This window comes from Sorex araneus, chromosome 1 (genome assembly GCF_027595985.1).
Source record: "Sorex araneus isolate mSorAra2 chromosome 1, mSorAra2.pri, whole genome shotgun sequence".
NCBI lineage: Eukaryota > Metazoa > Chordata > Mammalia > Eulipotyphla > Soricidae > Sorex > Sorex araneus.
This window is the reverse complement of record NC_073302.1, coordinates 351,738,042-351,764,296: the sequence shown is the minus strand read 5'-3', so window position 1 is coordinate 351,764,296 and position 26,255 is coordinate 351,738,042. Positions and strand designations below refer to the sequence as shown.

Below are 26,255 nucleotides of genomic sequence, written 5' to 3'. Positions count from 1 at the left end.
AGGGAAGGGAAGGGAAGGGAAGGGAAGGGAAGGGAAGGGAAGGGAAGGGAAGGGAAGGGAAGGGAAGGGAAGGGAAGGGAAGGGAAGGGAAGGGAAGGGAAGGGAAGGGAAGGGAAGGGAAGGGAAGGGAAGGGAAGGGAAGGGAAGGGAAGGGAAGGGAAGGGAAGGGAAGGGAAGGGAAGGGAAGGGAAGGGAAGGGAAGGGAAGGGAAGGGAAGGGGAGGGAAGGAAGGGGAGGGAAGGAAGGGGAGGGAAGGGAAGGGGAGGGAAGGAAGGGGAGGGAAGGGAAGGGGAGGGAAGGGAAGGGAAGGGAAGGAAGGGGAGGGAAGGGAAGGGAAGGGAAGGAAGGGGAGGGAAGGGAAGGGAAGGGAAGGGAAGGGAAGGGAAGGGAAGGGAAGGGAAGGGAAGGGAAGGGAAGGGAAGGGAAGGGAAGGGAAGGAAGGGAAGGAAGGGAAGGGAAGGGAAGGGAAGGGAAGGGAAGGGAAGGGAAGGGAAGGGAAGGGAAGGGAAGGGAAGGGAAGGGAAGGGAAGGGAAGGGGAGGGAAGGGAAGGGAAGGGAAGGGAAGGAAGGGGAGGGAAGGTAAGGGAAGAAGGGAAGGGAAGAAGGAAGGGAAGGGAAGGGAAGGAAGGGGAGGGATGGGGAGAGGAGGGAAGGGAGAGGAGGGAAAGGGAGGGAAGGGGAGGGGAGGGGAGAGGAGGGGAGCGGAGGTGGGAGGAGAGGGGAGGGGAGGGAATAGGAGAGGGGAGGGAGAGGGGAGGGGAGGGGTTGGGGAGTGGAGGGGTTGGGGAGGGGAGGGGGGAGGTATGGGAGTATTTTTTGATCATTCCAACAGCCATTTAGTATAACAAGTGTAAAATACATTATTGTGGGCCTGCTATGAAGGCAGGCTTAAGGGGTATTTGGGAAAATGGAGGTAGTAGGGGAGGGAAGGTGACAGTGATGGTGGGATTGGTGTTGGAATATTGAATGCCTGTAACAAATCACCATGAATAACTTTTTGAATAACAGTGTTTAAAAAAAGTGTGTGTTGGGTTGGGTACAGGGGACAGGCAGGGAGAAGAACTATTACTTCAGGCCAGAGAGATTCATAGGACTTAAGGTGATTCCTTGTACACAACTGATTTAAAATTGATACCAGGCACTGTATATGATCCACAGACTACCACCAGAAGGGATCCTTGAATACAAAGCCAGAAGTAAATCCTGAACATTCCTTGGTGTATTCCAAAAACAAATAAATGAGAATATATTCTTTTAGAAAAAAACAATTAGTTCTTATCTCACCAAGTGGTATAAAGTATAGAGATTAAATATAAATTCAGTGTCTGGTACAGAATGTAAAACTCTTGACTTAAAGAAGCTCTATAAAATTGTTGAAGTGGTACATAATGAAGGTGATGAATATGGTAGTAAAATTTATGAATAATGATGTCAGAAAAAGAGTAGGGTGTGAATAGTCCTGTTTAAAAATCGCTCTTCAACATCAGACCAGAATCCTTAAGGTACATTGAACACAAGGTTGGCAAAACCCTCCACAACATTGAAGACACTGGTATCTTCAAAGCTGACACACCACTGGCCAAGCAGGTAAAAACAGAGATAAATAAATGGGACTACCTCAAACTAAGAAGCTTCTGCAGCTCAAGAGAAACAGTGACCGAAGTACAAAGACAATCTACAGAATGGGAAAGGATATTTACGCAGTACCCATCCAATAAAGGGTTGATATCAAGGATATACAATGCATTGGTTGAACTCCACAAGGAGAAAACTGCCAACCCAATCAAAAAATGGGGTGATGAAATGAACAGAAACTTTCCCAAAGAAGAAATCCGAATGGCTCAGAGGCACATGAGAAAATGTTCAACATCACTAATCATCAGGGAGATGCAGATCAAAACAACAATGAGATATCATCTCACACCACAGAAACTGGCCCACATCCCAAAAAACAAAAACAACCGGTGTTGGTGTGGAAGTGGGAAGAAAGGGACTCTTCTTCACTGCTGGAGGGAATGCTGACTAGTTCTGCTCTTTTGGAAAACAATATGGACAATTCTCAAAAAATTAGAAATTGAGCTTCCATTTGACCCAGCAATACCACTCCTGGGAATATATCCCGGAGAGGCAAAAAGGTATAGTAGAGATGGCACCTGCATTTCTATGTTCATTGCACCACTGTTTACAATAGCCAGAATCTGGAAAAAACCAGAGTGCCCAAAAACAGATGATTGGTTAAAGAAACTCTGGTACATATGCACAATGGAATACTATGTAGCTGTCAGAAAACATGAAGTCATGAAATTTGCATATAAGTGGATCAACATGGAAAGTATCATGTTGAGTGAAATGAGTCAGAAAGAGGCCCGTCCCCTGCTTCCCACCGCCACTTGGGGTCCTCGAGATCCTGCAGCCGCACCGCCCGCCCCGTGCCCTGTGCACCCCATCTTCGGATCTGGCTCTCTAACTGCGGCCTGCCTGGCTTCCCTCCTGGCTCTCTAACAGGAAGACACTGGGGGCGTGGCCTGTATTTCAGTGTGCGTGGTCTCAAAGGGGGCGTGGCCTCCTGTCAGAGCGGTGGGGCGCAGATATTATTTTTGACTTTTGCACAATAGGTATTAACTCTTTCTTTGAAAATCACTTAAGTCATCTCAACCATGTATGCAAAATACCAATTAGCTTACTCTAACTTTATAAAAGCTATCAGTGAATAAGGGAAGCTTAGCACAGAGCCCCTCCTTCCCACAAGAGGGAACAGGAAGAAATAACTACAAAGCTCAAACTCTATACTTCCGTAACAATATGAAGAAGCAGCGAAAATCCCCTCCACCAAGAGAGGGAGAAGAAAAGATTCCAGAAACATCATCAGGGGCTACTCACATCTACAACCTCTCAAATAAACAATTCAGAGAGGAAATCTGGAGGAGAGTCGACCTACTCCAAGCAACCATGGAACAGACATCCAATAAGTTAAGGGAGGAGATGAATGAAGCACTGGAACGGTCTACCAAGAAAGTACAGGAAGAAATGAGAGCAGAAATTTCAAACCTACGAACAGAAGTCACACAAATAAAGGAATCAGTAGATGAATTAAAAATCTCACTAGATGCCCTCAATAGTAGAATGACTACAGCCGAAGACAGAATCAGCGACCTGGAAGATGAGCTATAGAAAGCCTATAGACAACAACAAATAATGGCGAAAGACCTCAAAATGGCTATAGAGCAAATCAGAGCCCTGGGGGATGACTTCAAGAGGAACAACATTAGAATCATTGGAGTACCAGAACCACAGGGAAGTATCCACAATGAAAAAAAACACAGTCAAAGACATCATTGCTAAGAAATTCCCAGAGCTGGAGAACGCAGGCATCCAGATACAAGGAGTCGGAAGAGTACCAGCAAAAAGTGACCCAAATAAAAAGACTCCAAGGCATATCATAGTCAGAATGATGGATGCTATGGATAGAGACACAATTCTGCAAGCAGCAGGGTCAAAGAAGGAAATCACATACAAAGGAGAACCCCTCAGATTTACAGCAGACCTATCAGAGGAAACCCTCCGAGCCCGAAGACAATAGTGGGACATAGTGAAAAAAACTCAGTGAAATGAATGCCTCACTAAGAATACTTTATCCAGCTAAACTCTCACTCAAACTCGAAGGAACCATACACTACTTCTCTGATAAACAACAGCTCAGGAACTTCATAGACTCAAAACCAAACTTGAAAGAAGGTCTAAAGGGGCTACTGTAAGACAATTAGGAGCCCCATAAGAACAACAAATACCAGAGAAAGATGACACAAAACCCCATCACAATAATCTCTCTCAATATCAACGGCCTATCAAGAGACACAGAGTGGCAAAATGGATCCGTAAATTAAACCCAACATTCTGTTGCCTGCAAGAAACACACATGAACAAACAGAGTAAACATAGACTCAAAGTCAAAGGATGGAAAACAATCCTGCAAGCAAACAACTCCCTTAAAAAAGCTGGAGTGGCCATCCTGGTATCCGACAACATAGATTTTAGGTTGAAAAAGATTAAAAGGGAGAGCGAAGGTCATTTTCTGTTAATCAAGGGATATGTACAACAGGAAGAAATAACACTCTTAAACATATACGCTCCTAATAAATGACCAGCTAAATATTTAAAACAACTCCTAACAGACTTCAAAGAGGACATCACTAACAGCACAATTGTAGTCGGAGACTTCAATACGGCCTTATCGCCTCTAGATAGATCGACAAGAACAAAACTCAACAAGGAAACACTGACTCTGAAAGAAAAAATTGAAGAGAGAGGCCAAATAGACCTATACAGGTCTTTACACCCCAAAAAGAAAGAATACACATTCTTTTCCAGTGCACACGGAACATTTTCTAAAATAGACCATGTACTGGGCCCCAGAACATACCTCAATAGAATCAGAAAAATAGAAATTGTATCAACCATCTTCTCAAACCACGATGTGCTGAAGATAGAAGCTAACCACTCACAAATAAGGAGAATCAAATCAAACACCTGGAAATTAAACAACTCAATGTTGAACAATGAGTGGGTCAGGAAGGAAATCAAGGAAGAAATCAAAACATACTTAGAAACAAATGGGAATGAAGACACGAGCTACCAAAACCTATGGGACGCAGCTAAAGCCGTGTTAAGGGGAAAATTTATAGCTCTCCAAGCATTCCTCAGGAAGGAAGAAAGGGCCCACATAGATAGCTTGACTTCATGACTCAAGACCTTAGAAAAGGATCCGAAAAATGAACACAAACCAGAACGAAGGAAAGAAATAATAAAAATTAGAGCAGAAATTAATGACATCGAAACCAAAAAAACAATCCGAAAGATTAATGAAACAAAGAGCTGGTTCTTCGAGAAAATAAATAACATTGATAAACCACTAGCAAGACTCACAAAGAAAGAAAGAGAGAGAACCCTAATAAATCGAATCAGAAATGAAAAGGGGGACATCATAACAGAAACCAGTGAGATTCAAAAGATCATTAGAGACTACTTTGAAGGTCTATATGCAACAAAACAGGAGAACCTAAAAGAAATGGATGGATTCCTTGATTCCTACAATCTCCCAAGACTGAACAAAGAAGACTTGGAATACCTGAATAGACCCATCAATGTTAAGGAAATTGAAACTGTAATCAAAAAGCTCCCCAAAAATAAATGCCCAGGCCCAGATGGTTTCACTGGTGAATTCTTCCAAACATTTAAAGAAGACCTGTTGCCAGTTCTCCTCAAACTTTTCCAGGAAATTGAAAAAACAGGAACTCTCCCAAACAGTTTCTATGAAGCACACATCTCCCTAATATCAAAAGCAAACAAAGACACCACTAAGAAAGAAAATTACAGACCAATATCCCTGATGAACACCGATGCGAAGATCCTCAACAAAATACTAGCAAATAGGATCCAACAACTCATCAAAAAGATCATTCATCACGACCAAGTGGGATTCATCCTGGGGATGCAAGGATGGTTTAACATTCGGAAATCAATCAACATAATCCAGCATATCAACAAAAGTAAAGATAAAAACCATATGATCATATCAATAGATGCAGAGAAAGCATTTGACAAGACCCAACATCCTTTCCTGATGAAAACCCTCGCCAAAATGGGGTTTGGAGGAACTTTCCTCAAGATAGTCGAAGCCATCTACCACAAGCCTACGGCAAGCATTATTATTAACGGGGATAAAATAAGGGCCTTTCCTCTAAGATCAGGCACAAGACAAGGATGCCCACTCTCACAACTCCTCTTCAATATAGTACTGGAAGTACTTGCGAAAGCTATTAGACAAGAAAAAGAGATAAAGGGCATCCAGATAGGAAAGGAAGAAATCAAACTCTCACTATTCGCAGACGATATGACACTATATCTAGAGAAGCCTAAAGCCTCTACTAAGAAACTCTTAGAAACAATAGACTTATACAGTATAGTTGCAGACTACAAAATCAATACCCCAAAATCCATGGCCTTTCTATACACAAACAGTGAGGCAGAGGAAAGGAACATGAAAAAAGCAATCCCATTCTCAATCGTACCCCAGAAAATCAAGTACCTCGGAATCAGCTTAACCAAGGAAGTAAAAGACCTCTACAAAGAAAACTATAAAACGCTACTCCATGAAATCAAAGAGGACATGAGGAAATGGAAACATATCCCCTGCTCATGGATAGGGAGAATCAATGTTGTCAAAATGGCAATACTCCCCAAAGCATTATACAGATTCAACGCGATCGTATAAGGATACCCATGACATTCTTTAAAGAAATGGATCAAGCAATCCTAAAATTCATATGGAACAACAAACACCCACGGATAGCTAAAACAATTCTTGGGAAAAAGACGATGGGAAGCATCACCCTCCCCAACCTCAATCTTTACTACAAAGCAGTAACAATTAAAACAGCATGGTACTGGAACAAAGGCAGAGTCGTAGACCAATGGAACAGGGTGGAATATCCCTACACACAACCCCAAATGTATGATCATCTAATCTTTGATAAGGGAGGAAGAGATGTGAAGTGGAGCAAGGAAAGCCTCTTTAACAAATGGTGCTGGCACAACTGGACAACCACATGCAAAAGAATGGGCTTAGACCTCGACCTGGCACCATGCACAAAAGTCAGATCAAAATGGATTAAAGACCTCAACATCAGACCACAAACCATAAGGTACATTGAAGACAAGGTCGGAAAAACCCTCCACGATATTGAAGGTAAAGATATCTTCAGAGATGGCATGCAACTGGCCAACCAAGTGGAAACAGAGATCAACAAATGGGACTACATTAAACAAAAAAGCTTCTGCACCGCAAAAGATACAGTGACCAAAATACAAAGACTATCTACAGAATGGGAAAGGATATCTACACAATACCCATCTGATAAGGGGTTGATATCAATGGTATATAAAGCACTGGTTGAACTCTACAAGAAGAAAACATCCAACCCCATCAAAAAATGGGGCGAAGAAATGAACAGAAACTTTCCCAAGGAAGAGATACGAATGGCCAAAAGGCACATGAAAAAGTGCTCTACATCACTAATCATCAGAGACATGCAGATCAAAACAACCATGAGATACCACCTCACACCACAGAGACTGGCACACATCCAAAAGAACAAAAACAACAGCTGTTGGAGAGGATATGGGGAGAAAGGGACCCTTCTACACTGCTGGTGGGAAAGCCGACTGGTTCAGCCCTTTTGGAAAACAATATGGACGATTCTCAAAGAATTAGATATTGAGCTCCCATTTGAACCAGCAATACCACTGCTGGGAATATATCCCAGAGAATCAAAAAAAGTATAGTCAAAACGACATCTGCATCGCAGCACAGTTTACAATAGCCAGAATCTGGAAAAAACCCGAATGCCCTAGAACAGATGACTGGTTGAAGAAACTTTGGTACATCTATACAGTGGAATACTATGCAGCTGTTAGAAAAAAAGAGATCATGAATTTTGCATGTAAGTGGATCGGCATGGAAAGTTTCATGCTGAGTGAAATGAGTCAGAAAGAGAGATAGACATAGAAAGATTGCACTCATCTGTGGAATATAGAATAACAGAGTGGGAGACTAACACCCAAGAATTGTAGAAATAAGAACCAGGAGATCAACTCCATGGTTTGGAGGCTGGCCTCACATTCTGGGGAGAGGGCAACTCAGAGAAGGGATCACCAACTATAATGAGGTCGGAGGCCATGCGGGGGAAGGGTGTTGTGGACTGAATGTCGGCTAGAGTCTGAACACAGTGGCCACTCAACACCTTTATTGCAAACCACAACCGCTAATTAGAGAGAGAGAGTACAGAAGGGAATGCCCTGCCACATTGGCAGCGTGGGGTGGGGGGAGATGGGATTGGGGAGGGTGGGAGGGATGCTGGGTTTACTGGTGGTGGAGAATGGGCACTGGTGAAGGGATGGGCTCTCGAACTTTGAATGAGGGAAACATGAGCACAAAAGTGTATAAATCTGTGACTGTACCCTCACGGTGATTCACTAATTAAAAATAAATAAATTAAAAAAAGAAAGAAAGAGACAGACATAGAAAGATTGCACTCGTATGTGGAATATAATATAACTGAGAAGTACAAGTTGCCAGTGATGCAATTTCTGGCAGATATTCCTCTGGACTTAGTTAGTAAAATACTAAAATACAGAAACCCAAAACCGTGAGACCACTAGGTGCGGTCACTCAACCTCATACCTCTTCATTCTCAGCAATGGAAAACAAATTGTCAAATGCTTCCTTTTCGGCAGGTCTGACTTTAGGGGGGAGACTCTCCAAACTATAATAGTGAGTTTTGTTAAAATATTGAATGCAATCAAAGTGAAAGTAAAGTAAAATTTATCAGTTACACAGGCAAGGGGGGGCTAGGGGTGGTGGGGGGCCTAGGGGTGTGGGGGGGCTAGGGGTGTGGGGGGACATTATGGAGCTATACTGTGATTCTTGGTGGTGGAATATGTGCACTGGTGAAGGGATGGGTGTTCGAGCATTGTATAACTGAGACTTAAACCTGAAAACTTTGTAACTTTCCACATGGTGACTCAATAAAATAATTTTTTTAAATAGCTCTTTTTTAAAGGTGTTTCCAGGAGAATAGGATACTAAATACTATAAGTGTATTTATTGATCTAATAATTCCATGATGCAGAATTACCCTAGGAGAAAGGAAGAAGAAAATTTAGCTAATGATAAAGTATGTATGAAGAAGAGACATTCAGTGATAAAGAATATAAATTTATTTAAAAGTATTCACTTCTTTCACTTTTACCTTTTCTTTCTTTTTAAATGTTCATTCCTGTAGAAAGAGAGTGGCATGAGTGACTTTATTTTTTCTATATATGTTAAAACCATAAATGTCTATCAGAGCTGGGAAGTATTAAAGCATGATGATTAAACTGGACATTAGCACACTGTAAAACATACAAACACGTGTGCGCAAGGGGGTGATGTGTGTGTGTTGTTCGTGGGCTCTCAGGGCGATGCTCTCTCTCTCTCTCTCTCTCTCGCTCTCGCTCTCGCTCTCGCTCTCGCTCTCGCTCTCACTGCGTGCATTCGGTGCTCTTGAGCCTCTGTGTATGGACCGGATTGGGATGGCTCCTCCTTGTGCTCTGCTTCTGTGTGTGACGCTGTGCTCTCTTCTGTCTGTCCCTCTATCTCTGACTCTGTCTCTGTAGACTCTCCTCTGGTCTCTTCCAATCTCTCTACCGATCTCTCTTCTGATCGCTCTCTCCTGATCTCTCTCTCCTGATCTCTCTCTCTGGAGCCCTTCTGCTTCTCTCTCTGGAGCTGCGCTTGCTCTCACTTCTCACTCTGACTCTGACTCTGATCCTCCTTGGGCTCTTTCTTACCCCTGCTTCTGGCTCCAATGACTCCCTGATTCTCTTTCGCTTTGTGCTCTGCTTCTGTTGTCTTCTCCCCAATTCTGGGCTCTGCTTCTGTGTCTTCTTTCCTGTTTCTGTGTCTTCTTTCCTGCTTCTGTGTCTTCTTTCCTGCTTCTGTGTCTTCTCTCTTGCTTCTCCTACAGTCTTAATTTATATAGCAATCACAGAGGGTGGTGACACAAAGGTGGGTTGACATTAACAAATCAACAAAGAGTGTAAGACCACTCCTCCAGGAGATTAACAAAATCTCATCTAAGTAGATTACTCCAGATTACTAGGAGATCCACTTAAGGGTGGAATCCCATCCAGGGTGTATCACTTTCTTCCATTCTCAGCTAGTAATCCACTTGAATAGTTATAGTAAATTTACTTCTAATATTTCTACCAATATCATTCTATATAAGCACAGTAAGAGATGTATCAAACTTAAAGTTTGTTTCTTTCTGAAGACATCTCACTATATATTCCAGACAGCAGTCCTTAGGCCAGGTTAGTCTTCCTAACCCCAGCAGGGTCCTAGTCTCGTGGTTACTCTTGGATCACGACAGCATTTGTCTATGACCATTCTCTCAACTTATAGTTGAATATTGTGGCACTTTGGCCTGGCCCATTTCGATGCCTGGGTAGTTCACAGCTTGCCCTGGGTCCATTCAGTCCCTCATAGGGACCCTGATTTGGGGGTACTAGGAACTAAGAACTAAGGGCTGAGTCGAGAAAGCAGATGCCCAGGAGTAAATATTAATGGAGTCAATCAGATCCCAAGTTATAAAACATAATATTAACTGTCTTCCTGTGTCCATACAGAAAGGAAATTGCTTTAAGGTGAACTAAGTTCCCTGTGGCAAGGCTGAAAGGACAAACCCAATGTTATCCTACAGCACACCTAAATCCTATGTATGAAAAAATAACCACAAAAGATCCAGTGGTCTGCTCACATAATAACAGACCAGGGGATATTCTAGGACTGGAGAGATAACACAGTGGGTAGAACACTTGCCTTGCTTACAGCCAACCTGGGTTCTCTATTCGTGGCATCTCATGTGGTATCCTAAGAACTGCCAGGAATGATTCTTGAGTATAGAGCCAAGAGTAGTAACCCCTGAGTTTATTCAGGGTGATCTAAAAACCAAAATAATAATAATAATAATAATAATAATAATAATAATAATAATAACGATAGACCAGATAATACTACTCAAAGGGTGACATACCACAATTTGACAAAAATATGTATGCAGAGGTTTTTCCTTTGTCTGACAACTAAAGAGAAATCATCTCAAAAGACATTTCCCCCTCTTTCTCTACTCTTTAATTCAGTCCTCTACTGGAGTTAGTTAAGTGCTTACTGCCTTACCTCTTGCTTATTAATGGGAAGACAGGTCCTTGAGCTTATCCTTTCAAACTGTGTCCCATTGTTCAGATGGTTGAGCTACTTCCAATGTGTTCACTTCCTGGCTCAGTTCTCAGGGATCACCCCTGGCTGTACTCAGAGACCCATATGTGGATTTAGGGGTTAAACCTAAGTGAGTCTCATGTTATCTCTTGTACTATATTTCTGGTTCTTGCCCCATTTTTAAATTAATTTACAACCTTAAACAGTAAAATGTCTCCTTACAAATTTCTAGTAAAGGTGTGATGTAGATAAATGATCTCCCCACTCTCATATCCCCTTAGTATATGCATGCTCACTGACAATTAAAAAAATAGAAATCTAAATCAATGTTTTATTTCCTGGGGATTTTCTCTTTTGTGGAAATGTGTCATTGTTGTCAAATATTTAAACTAAACAAAAGGCACTTTCTGTAATTTTCAAAGATAATTCTCTTACAATTGACATCAGAGAACTGGAACACTGAAAATTATTTACTGTAGAAACTCGGGCCAAAAAGGAGAACTTTTTCTTCACTTCCTTCACTCCTAAATGTGTTAGAATTCAATTATTTCACATCATCACAGAACCTAAGAAGTTCCAATCAGTCAATGTCTTATCCAATTCAGCAACTCTTAAAATTCCAAGGGAAATTCTACTGCCTTCTTGAACATCGCCGACACTCTCTATTCTTCACTTGTTCTCCCACCTGAGTCAATGCAGTGCAGTGTGTTTTGGCTAAAATACTTGAATGTTTGGGAAATGATCTTCTAAACAGTGTTCCTAAACATAAAGTGACTCAAAATCTTGAATATTGGAGCAATTCCCGAGAGGCACTTAGTTCCAATTTCCTAAATTTTTTGCACTTTAATTAATTTATTTTCTAACCCATCATTAAAATTGTCTAGGACAGGATCAAAAACATGTTTTCATGTCAAATATATCTGAGTTGAATCTGGAATATTTAACTTACTGACTGTTACTTTAAGCAAGCTATGTTTCTACTCTAAGCTTCAGTTTACCTCCTCTTCAAGTGAGTAAAACAGTAATTACTACTTCAAAGTTACAATACTTTTGATCAAAAGTATAATGTCTCATTAGTTATTGTATCCCTCTGACATAACATATGGCACAATATAGACACACTCAAGTATTTCTGGAAAGAATGAATGAAATGAGAGAACTTGTATCAATTCCGTGATCAGAATCATGTGTTTGATTTCTAGGGACAGTGTTTATTTCCTTGTTTTGCTGCTTTGTGGGCCACTTGTGAGTGAGACTGTCAGGTGTTTGTTTCTCCTTGTTTATTTTCCAGCATGACACCCTCCAGTTTCATCCATGTTTTAGCAAAAAAGCAAAAATTTATCTTTTCTCGTAGCTTATAGTGGTCTCTTGTGTACATATATCACAACTTCTTTATCCACTCGTCTCTTGTTGAGCACCTGGATTGTTTCCACATCTTGGCCACTGTCAATGAACAGAAGAGTCAGAGTCATGATCTAGTTTCCAGTACATTTAAAGAGTTTACATTAAAGATCAAAATTTTATTCATGTTTTAAATACTAAATTTGGCAACTTTATTTCTTTCTCTTGTCCCATTTGGCTATGTTTTGGAAGACCCTAGAAAGCCCATTTGTTCAAGAAACACATGACAAATGTAGCTTAGTCCTACTCTTGCTCTTCCATCATCTAAACTTCTCAGAGCCCAGCATCAAGAACTATCATTACATGTAATGTGACAGTAGTCAGGGCTGAAGTAATAGCACAGTGGGTAGGGCATCTGCTTTGCATGCAAGCCGACCCGGGTTTGATTCCTCTGCCCCTCTGGGAGAGCCCGACAAGCTACCAAGAGTATCTCACCCACATGGCAGAGCCTGGCAAGCTACCTGTGGCATATTCAATATGCCAAAAACAGTAACAAGTCTCACAGTGGAGACGTTACTGGTGCCTGCTTGAGCAAATCGATGAGCAACAATGTGATAGTGAAAGTAGTCAGTAGTCACTAAGCTTTTCCTTTGCCATCTTTTGGGCTGCTTCCAGTTTGGATAAACACAGAATGAATACATTCTCATCATAGTGTTCTGCAAGCTTCCGCAAATACATACTGGTGGAGGGATATTGCGACTTTCATGGTGGGCATGGTATGGTAACATAAATTTGAAGAGGTATGAAGATATTACATGAGAATTTTTTTATCAGAAAGGTTATTTTTTATTTTTTTATTTTTATTAGTGAATCACCGTGAGGGTACAGTTACAGATTTATACATTTTTGTGCTCATGTTTCCCCCATACAAAGTTTGAGAACCCATCCCTTCACCAGTGCCCATTCTCCACCACCAGTAAACCCAGCATCCCTCCCACCCTCCCCAGTCCCATCTCTCCCCACCCCACACTGCCACTAGGTGTTGTGGTTTGCAATAAAGGTGTTGAGTGGCCATTGTGCTCAGTCTCTAGTTTACATTTGGCACACTTCACCCTTCCCCCGCATGACCTCCGACCACATTTTACTTGGTGTTCCCTTCTCTGAATTGCCCAGAATGAGAGACCAGCCTCCAAACCATGGAGTCAACCTCCTGGTACTTATTTCTACTATTCTTGGGTGTTAATCTCCTAGTCTATTATTCTATATTCCACTGATGAGTGCAATCTTTCTATGTCTGTCTCTCTCTTTCTGACTCATTTCACTTAGCATGATACTTTCCATGCCGATCCACTTATAAGCAAACTTCATGACCTCATTTTTTCTAACAGCTGCATAGTATTCCGTTGTATAGATGTACCAAAGTTTCTTCAACCAGTCATCTGTTCTAGGGCACTCGGGTTTTTTCCAGATTCTGGCTATTGTAAACAGTGCTGCGATGAACATATAAGTGCAGATGTCATTTTGACTATACTATTTTGCTTCTCTGGGATATATTACATGAGAATTTATTCTACAGTGTGGGACATATACAGTCTTGCAACCCAATACTACTGCAGTGAAAACAGTTTAAAGGACATCCATGTTTTACAAATGAGGGTTATAATAAACTCTTTGTCCCTGGTGTCATTGTCTGGGTCCTGGGTGTGCCATTAGCAGCCAGCTGTGTCCTGTGACTCTGTCCCCTTTAATGACTGATCTTTTGTTGTTGTTTTGTTTTCTTTTTAATTTGGGGCTACATCCAGCAATGCTCAGGGATTACCTCTAACTCTGCGCTCAGGGATCATTCCTAGTGGGACTGAGGGGTCCCTATGGAGTCCCAGGGATTAGACCTGGGTCAGCCCCATGCAAAGCAATATCCTGCCCACACTTATATCGCTCCTTCCCCTATTGACTGATACTGAGGTGAAGTGGGGAGTCCTAGAAGAGACTGGATGGCCAGGACAGTGTTGAGGAGATTCAGGGACTTAGGGGCATCACTGTTTACTACTGGCACAATGGTGTTTGAATACTTTAAGAGTAATGCATTGTGCTAGGGCATCTTGACCACCTCACCTCCTGGTTTCTGGTCTCTAACTTGCTGCATTCACAGCTGTCAGCTGTCCTCCAATACAAGAGCTGCTGTTTGTCATCCATTTGAACCTGAGCCAAAGGAATGTTATTTGGGGCTAGACACTGGGGAAAATTGGGGGCTGGTAGGGTGGGAGGCACATGATGGATGAACTACTACTGACTGTGCAATTCTTTTCCTAAAACACCTCCAGAAAATTCACTCCCAGCCAGCCCTGTGCAATCAATCACTCTCCATCCAGTCAATTTGGCTAGTGTCTTCACAGTATCATGTGGCTTTGCAGGTGATCAGAATAGCTCCCAGGGTGAAGACCAAGTGACAGAGTCAAATTGAGACTCAAATCCTGAACACCCATTAACCGTAATGGCAATCCTGTAAAAGTTCTGCCCTTCTGGGAAGTGCCCACTTTTTCTGCTTAAATGCTGGGATAATGTTCTCAGTTGCTTGAATAATTATGGCACTCTCCCCAACTCCCAGCTCTCCTACTGATTTGGGTGTAAAGCAACATGGGATTGAAAGGACAGTTTTCCCACCCATCAAACTAACAAGTATTGAGAAGGTGCTTGTCGGGGCTTGGGGCTTAACCTGAAGATCCTGAGATTTTGCACAGCATCCTTATTAAGTATGTAGATTTATTCTGATATCGCAGGTGGTAAAAATAGGACTCTCTTATATGTTAAGTTCTGTGGATGCTTCAGGGCTTGAGGTGTAACTTGCTCAAGGACACACAGCTGGTAAGAACAGAGCGAGAGTGTGAACCATCACCTTTGCTCTGTCAGAGCCATGTGAGAAATGTGGCAGCATCAGCAAGAGAACTGTGTGGGGCCAAATGCTCTGAGAAGCGGAAGGTAAATCAATGTCCCCCTCCAAATATCATCTCCTAGAGTTACTTATCTCAAAATCTTTCTACAAATGCACAATCACAGGGATCCCTGGAGTGTCATAACAATGACTATTGGTCATCATTAGTGAACTCTTTAGACCAGCAGAATAAGCTCAAAAGATCAGCCAGATGGTCCAGAAACGGTTGAAGGAGAACAGGGAACATCTATCCAGAAGCGAAGGTGAAAGAGAAAGAAGGTACGGTCTTGCATAAGAGTCATCCCTTCTGTCCTGAGGCAGTGGTACTTCCATTGCAGCTTCCTGCTGACTCAAGGACACATTACTGGGGAGGTCAGTGTGGCACAGCAGGCAGAGAGGCTGGACTGTCGACTGGATCTATGCCAGGCACGGACTCTGCCATCATTAGTTTCTGAGCTTTACTGCATCTCAATTTCCTCATCTGTAAAAAAGGTCATATCTCTCCGTACTGTTATGAAGATCAAACACGACAATGTTTAGAAAGTACTTAGCATGGCAGCTGGCACAGCTTAAATCCTTTAATAAAGGAAGTTATTAACATGAAATTGCCTGTTTGTGAATTATTTTATCACAAATTTTATCACAAAGTTTTTATTTTTATTTTTTATTTTTATTTTATCACAAAGTTCTTCATTGCAAATTTATGGACTTTGTCCTTACTTTGGAAGAGACATTGAAAAATCGAGACATGGCCTATAATATTGTCTAATTCTGCTTTTGTAGGAGACGTGGAAATTTGCACTGGAAAAGGCAAGATGGATTGTCAAGAAATCCCCTGTTCTGGTAAGCAACCGGCAGGGAGAATGCCAGTGTTTTCCCTGGCATGGTCCGTCTCCCGCACCAGCAGCCCACACCAGCAGCCACGGGCTCCTCAGCCTGCTCTCCCATACCAGCAGCCACAGGCTCCTCAGACACAAACTCACCATGCATCATGGTCAAATTGTGAGGAAAGAGGAAGTTGCTCTCCTTTGACCTTTTGTCTCCTTCCTTCTCTTGATGCCAGAATTGCACAGCCTCAGATCTACTGAATTCTGGGTCTGGATGGTCTTGCTGTGTGGGCTGGGACTGTTCTGTGCATTGCGGGGTGTTTAGCAATACCCCTGCCCTCTACCCACCAGATGTCAGCAACTCTGTCACCCCTCCACCTCATGGAAACAAAAATTATCTTGACTGTGACAACTTTGGGGACTCAAAGCTGAGAAATGTTACTGTCTAGTGGGCCATTTTGGAGTCAGCTGTGATTTTCCCTCTCTACTTTTCATAATATGATCTTAGGCTGAACCTCAGTTTTTCCTTTTGCAATAAAAGAACAATTGTAGTGACACATTCTCAAAGCACAAAAGTCTAAGAGTTGTGTGTGTGTAAAACCCCTTGCATCTTGTCTCAGATTTACCAAATACTCAAAACACTAGCTAAAATCATTATAATTATTTATGTCCCTAATTTATTCTTTTTGTAATACTTCTTCTTTCACTTGACAGATAGAATATATCCTTTAAGGGGCAAGAGCATAATAAAGCAGGTAGGGCGTTTAGGTGTTTGCCTCGCACACAGCCAACCCTGGATTGATCTCCAGCATTCCATATGGTCCCCTGAGCACTACCAAGAATGATTCCTGAGTACAGAGTGGGAGTAACCCCTGAGCTTTGCTGGGTTTGGCCCAAAAAACAAACAAACAAAACAGAATATGCTCTTCAAATAAATGCCATGTAGTCAAATAACTGACTGAAGCCCAGGTTGCAGATCAGTCCCAATAGAAATAGCATCAGAAAAATAGATCTTTAAAGAACATTTTTTAACTATCCCCTCCTTCACCTCTTCCCATTCCTTCTAGAAAAAATCTGGTTCACCTTACTCTACTGTCCTTGAATAATAACATAACTCTCCCTCTTTTACTCACATATTTTGAAATACAATGACTTGAAAATAAAGAGTATCTTCAGATAAACTAATTCCATCCTGTTATGAAATAAAAGCTCATAGGTGCGACACACTGCCAGGATTTGGGAAGAAGGTAGAAAGAAATCCCCTCTTCCATTTCTCATGGGATTAGAATGAGAACCAGAAATGAACTCTCTCTAACTGCATGAGCAAAGTTCTCAAAGATTATGTGTTGCGACTAATAAATATGGATGTAAACCAAAACATGTTTTTTTAAAGTTTTTAATTGAATCAACATGAGATAGGCCATTAGAAAGTTGTTCATGATTGGGTTTCAGTCGTACAGTGATCAACACCCATTCCTCCACCAATGTACATTTCTCAGCGCCAATGTCCCAAGTTTCCCTCCCACCACCCCCAATTCTCCCCAACCATGATTTTTAGAGAGAGTGTGATCTTTATGATGCTTTTCTTGCATGAAAGCAGAAGTCACCAGCAGTGGACAAATTAGGAGCCAACATTGATAAAAGCAGAAATGCAGGGGATTCTTGGTGGTCCAAAGTCTAATTCCATAGCTGCAAAATTTTTAAGGGATTTTGGGGATTTTTTTAATCCGGACAAGCTTGTCAAGTTTGAATTGAGATCTTTAGGGATCTTCTTGATGTCTACCCAGATTTCTAGGATTAGAGGAATAATTATGACCCGGGCACATGGAGACAGAGAGTATGCCCTTGCCTTTGTGTCACTCCCTATAGTATAGGGTACAGGTGCAGTTATCCAGCTCTTAGAACCCTCTAGGAGTTTAACAAGGTTTAGGCATTAATATCTATTTCTCTCAGAACCCAGAGGAAGCAGGAGAAGACCCCAAATAAATAACCAGTAGGCAGGAAGGAAAAGACATATGTTCTAAGTTTCACAACTTCAAGTGTAATATTCAGATTTGCTACAGAGTAGTGTGAAAACCCAGAGAGTGCACTGTCATAGTTTTGCTGGCCTTCAAGATAACTGCATGCCTCTTACAGTCTGAGAACTACACTGTGGGTCCTAGCAGGTACAGTCCAAATGTCATCACTAACTCAAAGCATTGGAATCTCCAGGGTTTTGCAAATGTAGCATCTCACGTCCTCTGGCATGCCTACTGAATCCGAATCTGCATTTTAACAAGGGCCCAGGTGGTTGTGGAGCATGCCAAGAGCAGAGAAATACAGATGCTGGCAGGGGAAGACTCCACACTGTGCCGGGCAGTGGAAATGTGAGCTGTTCTGGCATGTTGGGAAATGCAAACATTTTGGCCTGACTGAAGCCATGGAGGACCTTGAGAAGAGTGAACAGGAAAGAGACACGACTCAGAGCTGAGATTACTGCCCTTCCCCTGCCATCCTGAGGCAAGTGGGAAATCTTTGAAATCACGATGTTTTGGAGATACCTCTGGGAATGAGAAGTGACCTCGAGTTGGTGAGATAGGACAGAGACTTTCAGTAAACAAAGACTCACAGGACTAGGCCCTCACTCATAACTATTTTGGGCTAAATGATTATTGTGGGCTGTCCTACGTATTTTAGGACCGCTAACATTCGATCTGGTGATTCTACCAAATATCAACAGTTAAAATGTTTCCAGACATACAAAATATTCCTATAGGAGTGACTTGGATGACAAAATTGCTACCCATTGGGAAGCCCATGTATAGAGGGAGGAAAGGCTGACTGTGAATGGGACAGTATCTAGAAGGGTGAGTCCAGAGACTGGTATCTACTCTCGACTGCCAACCTAAGCCAGAGAATATATAGTGCAAAGATCCAGAAAGCTTCAGTTCTATTCCTGTACCAGCCATGTGAGAAAGAAACCAGGATTGGCAGATTCCATCACAGATCAGGGTAAGTTGTGTCAGGCCACAGCTGGAATCAGCCATTCCCTCAGAGACAACTAGTGTCTGCCATCCCTGAAATACAGCAGGTAGCAGAAACACCAGAGTTGATCATTCCCATCAGACTTCAGAGCAGCCATCCTAAAGCTGGTACTGGAAAACACATAACTTCTCCATAGCTGTGAAGATCAGATTGTTGAGCAGCTATGATTTGGCCCATGTGACCACAGTCCCCAGCTATTACCCAAGTCAGCTGAACTGTGACAGACAGATCCTGGCAAGCATCAATCCTGGGGCAGAACCCACCTAGTCCTTGGTACTATAGCAGCTCTAAGGCACATAGATCCCTTATTGTCATGCAGGTGCATAGAGATGAGAATCCACAGGCATCCAGGTGCTATTGCACACATTGAAGAGACCATAACAAGGCATTAATCCGTAGACTAGCAGGCACCAGAATGACAGTGTGAAAGGGAGCACTAGATTTCTGCTCAGAACATTGGGAACTCAGGACTCCGCTGTTAGTTCCCATAAAGTACCAGGAATAATGAAAAATGAAGGAATTCAGTTCTATTGATAATTATGGACAGAAGCCCAAAAGTCCTTAGGTACATTAAAACTTTTGATACTTCCTGAATATGAACAACATTTTTATTAGCTTTATTCAGAAAGCCTTGGAGCAATTAATCTAAGAGCAACGCTGATGTTTCACATTGATAATAACCAATGCAGCAAAAAATAATTTTATATGGACAACCTTATAATTACTACACAAGGTAGAATAAGATAATGCCATCTTATACTTGCAGAGCTGTTTGCTGTCAAAATTAGCTAAAGGCTGTTGCTGTCTTTGACCCTCATTGTAGATACTGGTGGTAGGATGGAGCAGTAGAAGGTGCAGCTTGCCTAGGAACCCTCTTCCCTCAACACCACTTCCGGTTTACACAGAGCTTTTGATGATCTGGTGAGAAACACAAAACAGCATAGGTGAAGTCCTTGCCAGCCCCTCTTATAATTTAAACTTTGCTAGAAAATGGCAAAAAATAGATTTTTAAAGAACATAGAGGGCCTCATCTGGCAGTGCTGAGTTATTCAGGCATCCAATGGTGCTCAAGTGTCCGTGCCGTGCAGACCCAGACCTCCCGGACGCGCCTCATGTGCTTTAGCATTTGAGCAGTCTCCGTGGTGTGAGGGGGCTCTTAGGAAGGCAACAATAGGGGTAAAATGTTGCACCAGGCTGCTTGGAATCCCACCTAAAATGAAGAGTCTCAGATCTGGATTGTTCCTGGGCGCAGGAGTACTGCAGCATCTTTACTTTGCAATCTATTTAGCCAGCGTCTACTTGCACTTTGAGTTTTCCCACACAACAGGATGTGAAAAAGAATACAGAACAATAGGCAAAGGTTGAATAAAGGATGACCGGGAAAATGGTGGAAAGGCAAAGGGGGAGCATAACTACACTTCCTTAAGTAGTCACCTCAAAATTGAACTTCTGCACAGTGGGTTGGCCCAGTCATATATTTTCTTACTTGGGTTTAATTGGTTGGTACAGAGCTTGAACATCAGCAATTTTTTTTTTGCTTTTTGGGTCACACCCAGCGATGCTCAGGGATTACTCCTGGCTTTGCACTCAGGAATTGCTCCTGGCAGTGCTTGGGGGACCATATGGGATGCCGGGGATCGAACCCGGGTCGTCCGCGTGCAAGGCAAACGCCCTACCCGCTGTGCTATCGCTCCAGCCCCGAACATCAGCAATTTTTAAAGACTTCTCAGGTAATTCTCCTGGTCAGGCTAGTTGGTGATCAGATAGTGCAGTGCACAATTCCAGTATCCACAGCACCTCAATATGGAAGGTATGCCCTAAAATTTGTACTGCACCATGTGTGTGTTTCAGGCAATTGCCTGGGGCGGGGGTGGGGATGGTGAAGGAATGGAACTTGGAAATAGCAAGATCTGGATTAAAATAATGGATTTCTTTCTCCTCCCACCCAATCTCACTGACCCCCCAAACATTTTTTGTTTGTTTTGGAGTCACACCTGAAGATGCTCAAGGATCACTACTGGTGGGTTTTAAGAAACCATGTGGGATGCTGAGGTCCAAATCTGGGTTGGCCACATGCAAGGCACACACCCTACCAACTGTACTCTTTCTGGCCCCCAAATGATGGGTTTCTTACTAACTAGCTAAGCAAAGTTAGCTAGTAACTTTGCCTAATTAGTAAGCAAATTATAGCTATTTAGCAAATTATTTAACCTATGTGATTCTTCCGTTCTTTCAGCAATAAAATGGAGTTGATAATAGAAACATGCCTTCTACTTTGTAGGGTGTGTGTGTGTGTTTGTGTGTGTGTGTGTGTGTAATACATTCTATAATTCAGGTACTCTAAACCACAAGATACATAGTGCTTTTCTAAATCAGTCAAAATTCGAAGTCCTTATCCTTCCCAGGAGCCACCAAGGGCTTTGCTGAAATGCAGATCCCCCTGCAAAATTTTTCCTATCTCTTGCATTTCATTACTTCTTCCCATATTAAATACAGAGAACAAAGAGAAGCCAGGATTCTCAATAATAGACTCCCCTAAAATGATATGCAGCCCTCTGTGTGACTCTGCAGCCCTGCTAAGTCTGTGCTTCTATTCATCACAGGAGTTGATTGCAGCCAGTACACTCTGAGCAGTTTTTCAGAGACACAAATTGCGTTTTTTGATTATGTTTTTCCTCAGTAGCTTTAGTTTGGAGAGTACATAAATTGGAAGGAGTTTTGGAGGTGCTTTATGTTGTTCAATTGTTTGGGATACTTTTGTTTCCATCACACATATTTTTAAATTTCTGCCCTATGTATTATGCTTGCAATTCTGGTGACAGAAATAAAAAAAATATGAAATCCTAGTTAGCCTTTGAGGTAATGCCAAGGCAGTTTGTGCTAGAGAAGTAAACAATGCCCTGAGAATAAGTTTTCAGATGCATGTTGAGAAGAATAAAAGAACTTATGTCAGCATTTTGCTGAGTTCTGAAGGTGGTGGGTCAAGTATTTTTACTTGACATTACAATTTCTTGTTTAATGAATTAAGCAGCTTAAATGAACTGGGTATGCTTGGGTTTGATTATTCACCAAATTAAGTGATTGGTGATGCAAACATTGTGATTGATTAGCTGATTGTACAGAACTGCCTGCATACCACCATTCAATGTGGACGGCCTTGAACATCAAAATCAAAATGATCTTCACACATAGGGTTGCCAAAAAACATGTTGCACTGGACATATGTGCACTAAAATTATTCATTTCTTTACTTGAAAATCAAATTTTACTCATCATATTTGATTTTGTTTGCTAAAACTGGCAAACTAAGCCAGGAGGGGTTTTCCGTCTTTTAGTTTCCCTGCTACCCAATCAATATTACTTCAAATGCATTGCATCGGAGAGAATAATGAGCTAAGTTAGTGGGGGAAAGGCAAGGCTGAGGCCACACCCTCCACCTCAGATGAATGCTAGAACCTTATATTCTGAGAACTGTGTGAAGAGGAAAGGTGAGCCTGCAGCCTAAGAAAACTGTGAAGGAAGGTACGTCAGTGCTGTGAATATAGGATATGGGGACAGATACATGAGGCAAACTTGGCCCAGTGAAGTGGCCAGATTCTGAGATGAGTCAGATCCAGTGATCTAGACTATGGAGCCAAAGCATTGAGGGTTATTAGATTGGGAGGACCAGTCCCTGAACTAAACACTTACTTTTTTTCTCTCCAGAAACATTCCGGAAATGACTTCAATATTTGTTCACTCCCAGTTTTGGCTAACCTCTGCCAGAAGATTAAATTGTACGTACTCTTTTTCTGCCTTCTTGAGTCCTGACACAGAATAATTTGGTTACTCTTGTGTTCTGATGACTAAAATGGTCTTCGTATTTAAGAGGCATCTTCCTGAGGGTAAATGTGTTTCTTGCCCCACGCAGCAATTAGAAGACAAGTTAGTTCTGAACAATTTTTTAAATATATTGCATGTCAGTACCTTGGAATGCCCAAGTCTGCCTGTGACTGCTATGTGCAACAGAGCCAGCAGGTAGGCTTCCTCCACAGCTTGTGCTCGCTGGGGCACCCTCCTGCCCATGTGAGTAGGAGCCACTTTCCCTGGCAGAACTTAGAGCATCTTTAGTGCCTGCACCTCACAAGGCTGAAAAGGATGTGTTCTCCCAAGAGTCTGACCTATTTGCCAAATATCCTGGCTCAGGCATGTGTGAAGAGGATTCCAAGTACAGAGAGACACTGTCATGTGTTCCCAAACCTGGTCCACTTTGAATCTGAGGGGCTGCTGAGTGCTGTAGTTATCTGTTCAGAATATTAGGAGATTGAGGGGGGAGAGGGATTGAGAGAGATGGTGCTCTAAGCAGAAAATACCATAGGTTCCACCTTCCACTTGGCTACTTCTAATGTAACTGCTGCTTCTGCAGCCACCAGGAACCATGTGACTGCTGCTCACGTATGAGATTTCAACACACTTTAGCATTTATTTCTCACAACCACAAGGTAGGATTGTTCCCATTTCACAGAAAAGACACTGAGTCTTAAAGAAGAAGCTTCTCCCAGTTGGAAGAGCTATACAACCCAGATGTTCTGTGCCTTACATATTCGTTGAAACTTTCACACTCTGGACTCCTTTACAATGCTGCCTTTTGAGTCTGCCTTTGAGAATTTGGGCCACTTAATGTCTCCAGGTTTCAGCATTTTATCTTATAGACCAAAGTCTAGCGTCAATAGCAAACTGTTTTAAATGCCGACTCATTGGCTTGAACAGGGGATGAATGAGGTGCATTGCAATCAAATGCCTCCAGATGATTTTTAGGCACTGGATTCCCCCCCCCCCACACACACACACACCTAGGCTCCTATCATCTATGTCCTCCTGAATTTTCAGGTACCAGATAGTGGATCTGTGATACTTTCATGACTCTGCAGTGCTTATTCATTGACTCTGTAGTAGTGGCAGAGCAGGTAAGGCATTTGCCTTGCACACAACCAACCCAGGTTCAATCCTGGCATCCAATATTGTTCCCTGAATCCCACAAGGAGTGATCCCTGAGCACTGCCGGATGTGGCCTCAAAACAACAATAACAAAATTAAAATGTTCCTTCCCTGTGAGACTTTTTTTACACCATCTGTTGCTTTTGTGATTGCTCTGTCCTGGGGCTTCCTTACCCATTCGAGCCTGACTGGCTTACAATATGGAGGGTAAGAGGTGAGAAACTGGGATATGAGCTTCAGATTGTGCATCTGGTCTGAGATACTGGATCATTTCCCATGACTGCAGTCCTGGAATATTTTGATTGGGTGTTTTATTCTCTCCCAGTCCTGGAGGTTCGCTGTCTGAAAGCCCAGAGGTGGCAGATAGCCCCTGAGCCAGCATCGCTCTGGATGGGACTAAAATCTCTCTCTCCAGCTCCCCTGGTGGTTGACTGACCTTGGTTTGCAGCTGCAATGCAGCCTTTTCAGCCTCTCTCTCTTGGCTATCTTCCCTGAGAGTGCATCTTTTCATTTTTTTATTTAACTTTTTTAACTGAATCACCATGAGTTACAAAGTTGTTCCTGTTTGGGTTTCAGTCATACAGTGTTCCAACACCTGCCCCTTCACCAGTTTACATTTCCCACAACCAATGTCCCCAGTTTCCCTCCCACCACCCAACCCTAAGCCTGCCTCTATGACAGACCGTCCCCTCGCCCCCACATCTATCTCCTTTTGGACATTATGGTTTGCAATATAGATACTGAGAGGCTATCATGTTTGTCCCTTTGCCTCCTTTCTTCACTCAGTTCTTGTTCAAAGTGATCATTTCCAGCTATCATTGTATAGTCGTTTCTTTTCTGTTCTAACTACCCTTCCCCACCATTACTTGTGACAAACTTCCAACCATGAACTAGTTCTCCTGGCCCTTATTTACACTGTCTCCATCTTTTCCTTTAAAGTGGACACTGGTCCTACTGGACCAGGACCCACTTTGAGAACCCATTTTAATTGATAAAATCTGCAATAACCCTGTCTCCAAAGAAGGTGGCATTCACAGAGACCAGGTGTTAGAACTCCAAGATATCTATTTGACAGACACAATGCAATTCAAACCAGTGGCACTTTTTCAACCTTCCTCTGTCCTTTATCTCCTGATCATGGAAGCTACAGCCTCTGAGCAACATCTGTCTGCAGCCAGAGAGCCTGGGGAGAAAAGAAGGCTATGATCTGACCCACATTAGAGATTCTTTCCTTTTAAAAAAAGATTCTTAGGGTTTCAAGAGTTTAAAAGCTTTTCCTTGTTCAGCTGTCCACATGAGTTCTTGACAGCCAGCTGTGCAAAGTGCTGGCCTCAGTCCCAGAGACAGATTTGAGCGCGTCTTTCTGTGAATACAGCAGGCAGAGTGAGCATCGGGACGCAGGAGGAGAGGGAAACAGACATGAGAGAAGATGCTGGAGGCAGAGAGGCAGCCAGCTCTGCAGGCTCCCATCAGGCTAAATCGAGATGCCCTCTCCGCTCCTTGCTGAAAGCATTATTGCGTTTTCTGTGTCAACTATGAGCCTGCAGGATCCAACTAAGCCAATGTGACAACTCTTCAACAAAACCACCTTTGAAAATTGAATTCAAGAGCATCTGTGACCAGGGATTTGCTTGGTCAATTTAAAAGAGAAAGTCTTCTTTCATGAAAAATCAAAAGCAGTGTGTTTTTCTTCTTTCTGAAATTAATTGTGTCTCCTACATAACTTATACCAGGTTACAATTTAGGGTCTTAGGGTTTGCCAGTTAGTTTTTGTTTTGTATTCTTATTGTGGTTGCAGTGGACTGGAGCGATGGCACAGCAGCCTTGCATGCGGCCGACCTGGGTTTGATTCTTTGTCCCTCTCAGAGAGCCCGGCAAGCTACCGAGAGTATCCCGCCCGCATGGTAGAGCCTGCCAAGCTACCCGTGGTGTATCTGATATGCCAAAAACAGTAACAACAAGTCTAACAATGGAGAGATTACTGGTGCCCACTCAAGCAAATCAACTGTGGTTGTAGTAACTGGGTTTACAACAGTGTTAATATTTATGTTTTCACTGTACAAAGTTGCTCCACCACCACCAAAGTGCTCAAGACACCCACAACACACACTGTTTTTGTGTCACATCTAATCTGCTTCTTCTTTCCTACATACCATCCCACAGTCCGTTCACGTGGGCACCCCAGTTCTAAAGTCAAAGTCCAAGGGTTCATTATCATTCAATACTATCTATTCCCTTGCTTTACAAAACACATTTAAAAATAAACTTTACTGGGGCTGGAGCGATAGCACAGCAGGGAGGGTGTTTGCCTGGCATGCGGTGCACCCGGGTTCGATTCCTCCAC

The 26,255-nt window shown here is 42.5% G+C and overlaps 1 protein-coding gene across 1 annotated transcript in view; it reads left to right on the top strand.

Moving 5' to 3' along the window:
• The window catches only part of AOAH (acyloxyacyl hydrolase), a 266,187-nt gene that overhangs the window by 95,322 nt on the left and 144,610 nt on the right, over positions 1-26,255 (top strand). The window contains exons 5-6 of the mRNA XM_004606887.2: positions 15,867-15,926; positions 22,640-22,710. Coding sequence (XP_004606944.2) covers positions 15,867-15,926; positions 22,640-22,710 — 131 coding nt within the window. The remainder of the gene's footprint in view (positions 1-15,866; positions 15,927-22,639; positions 22,711-26,255) is intronic.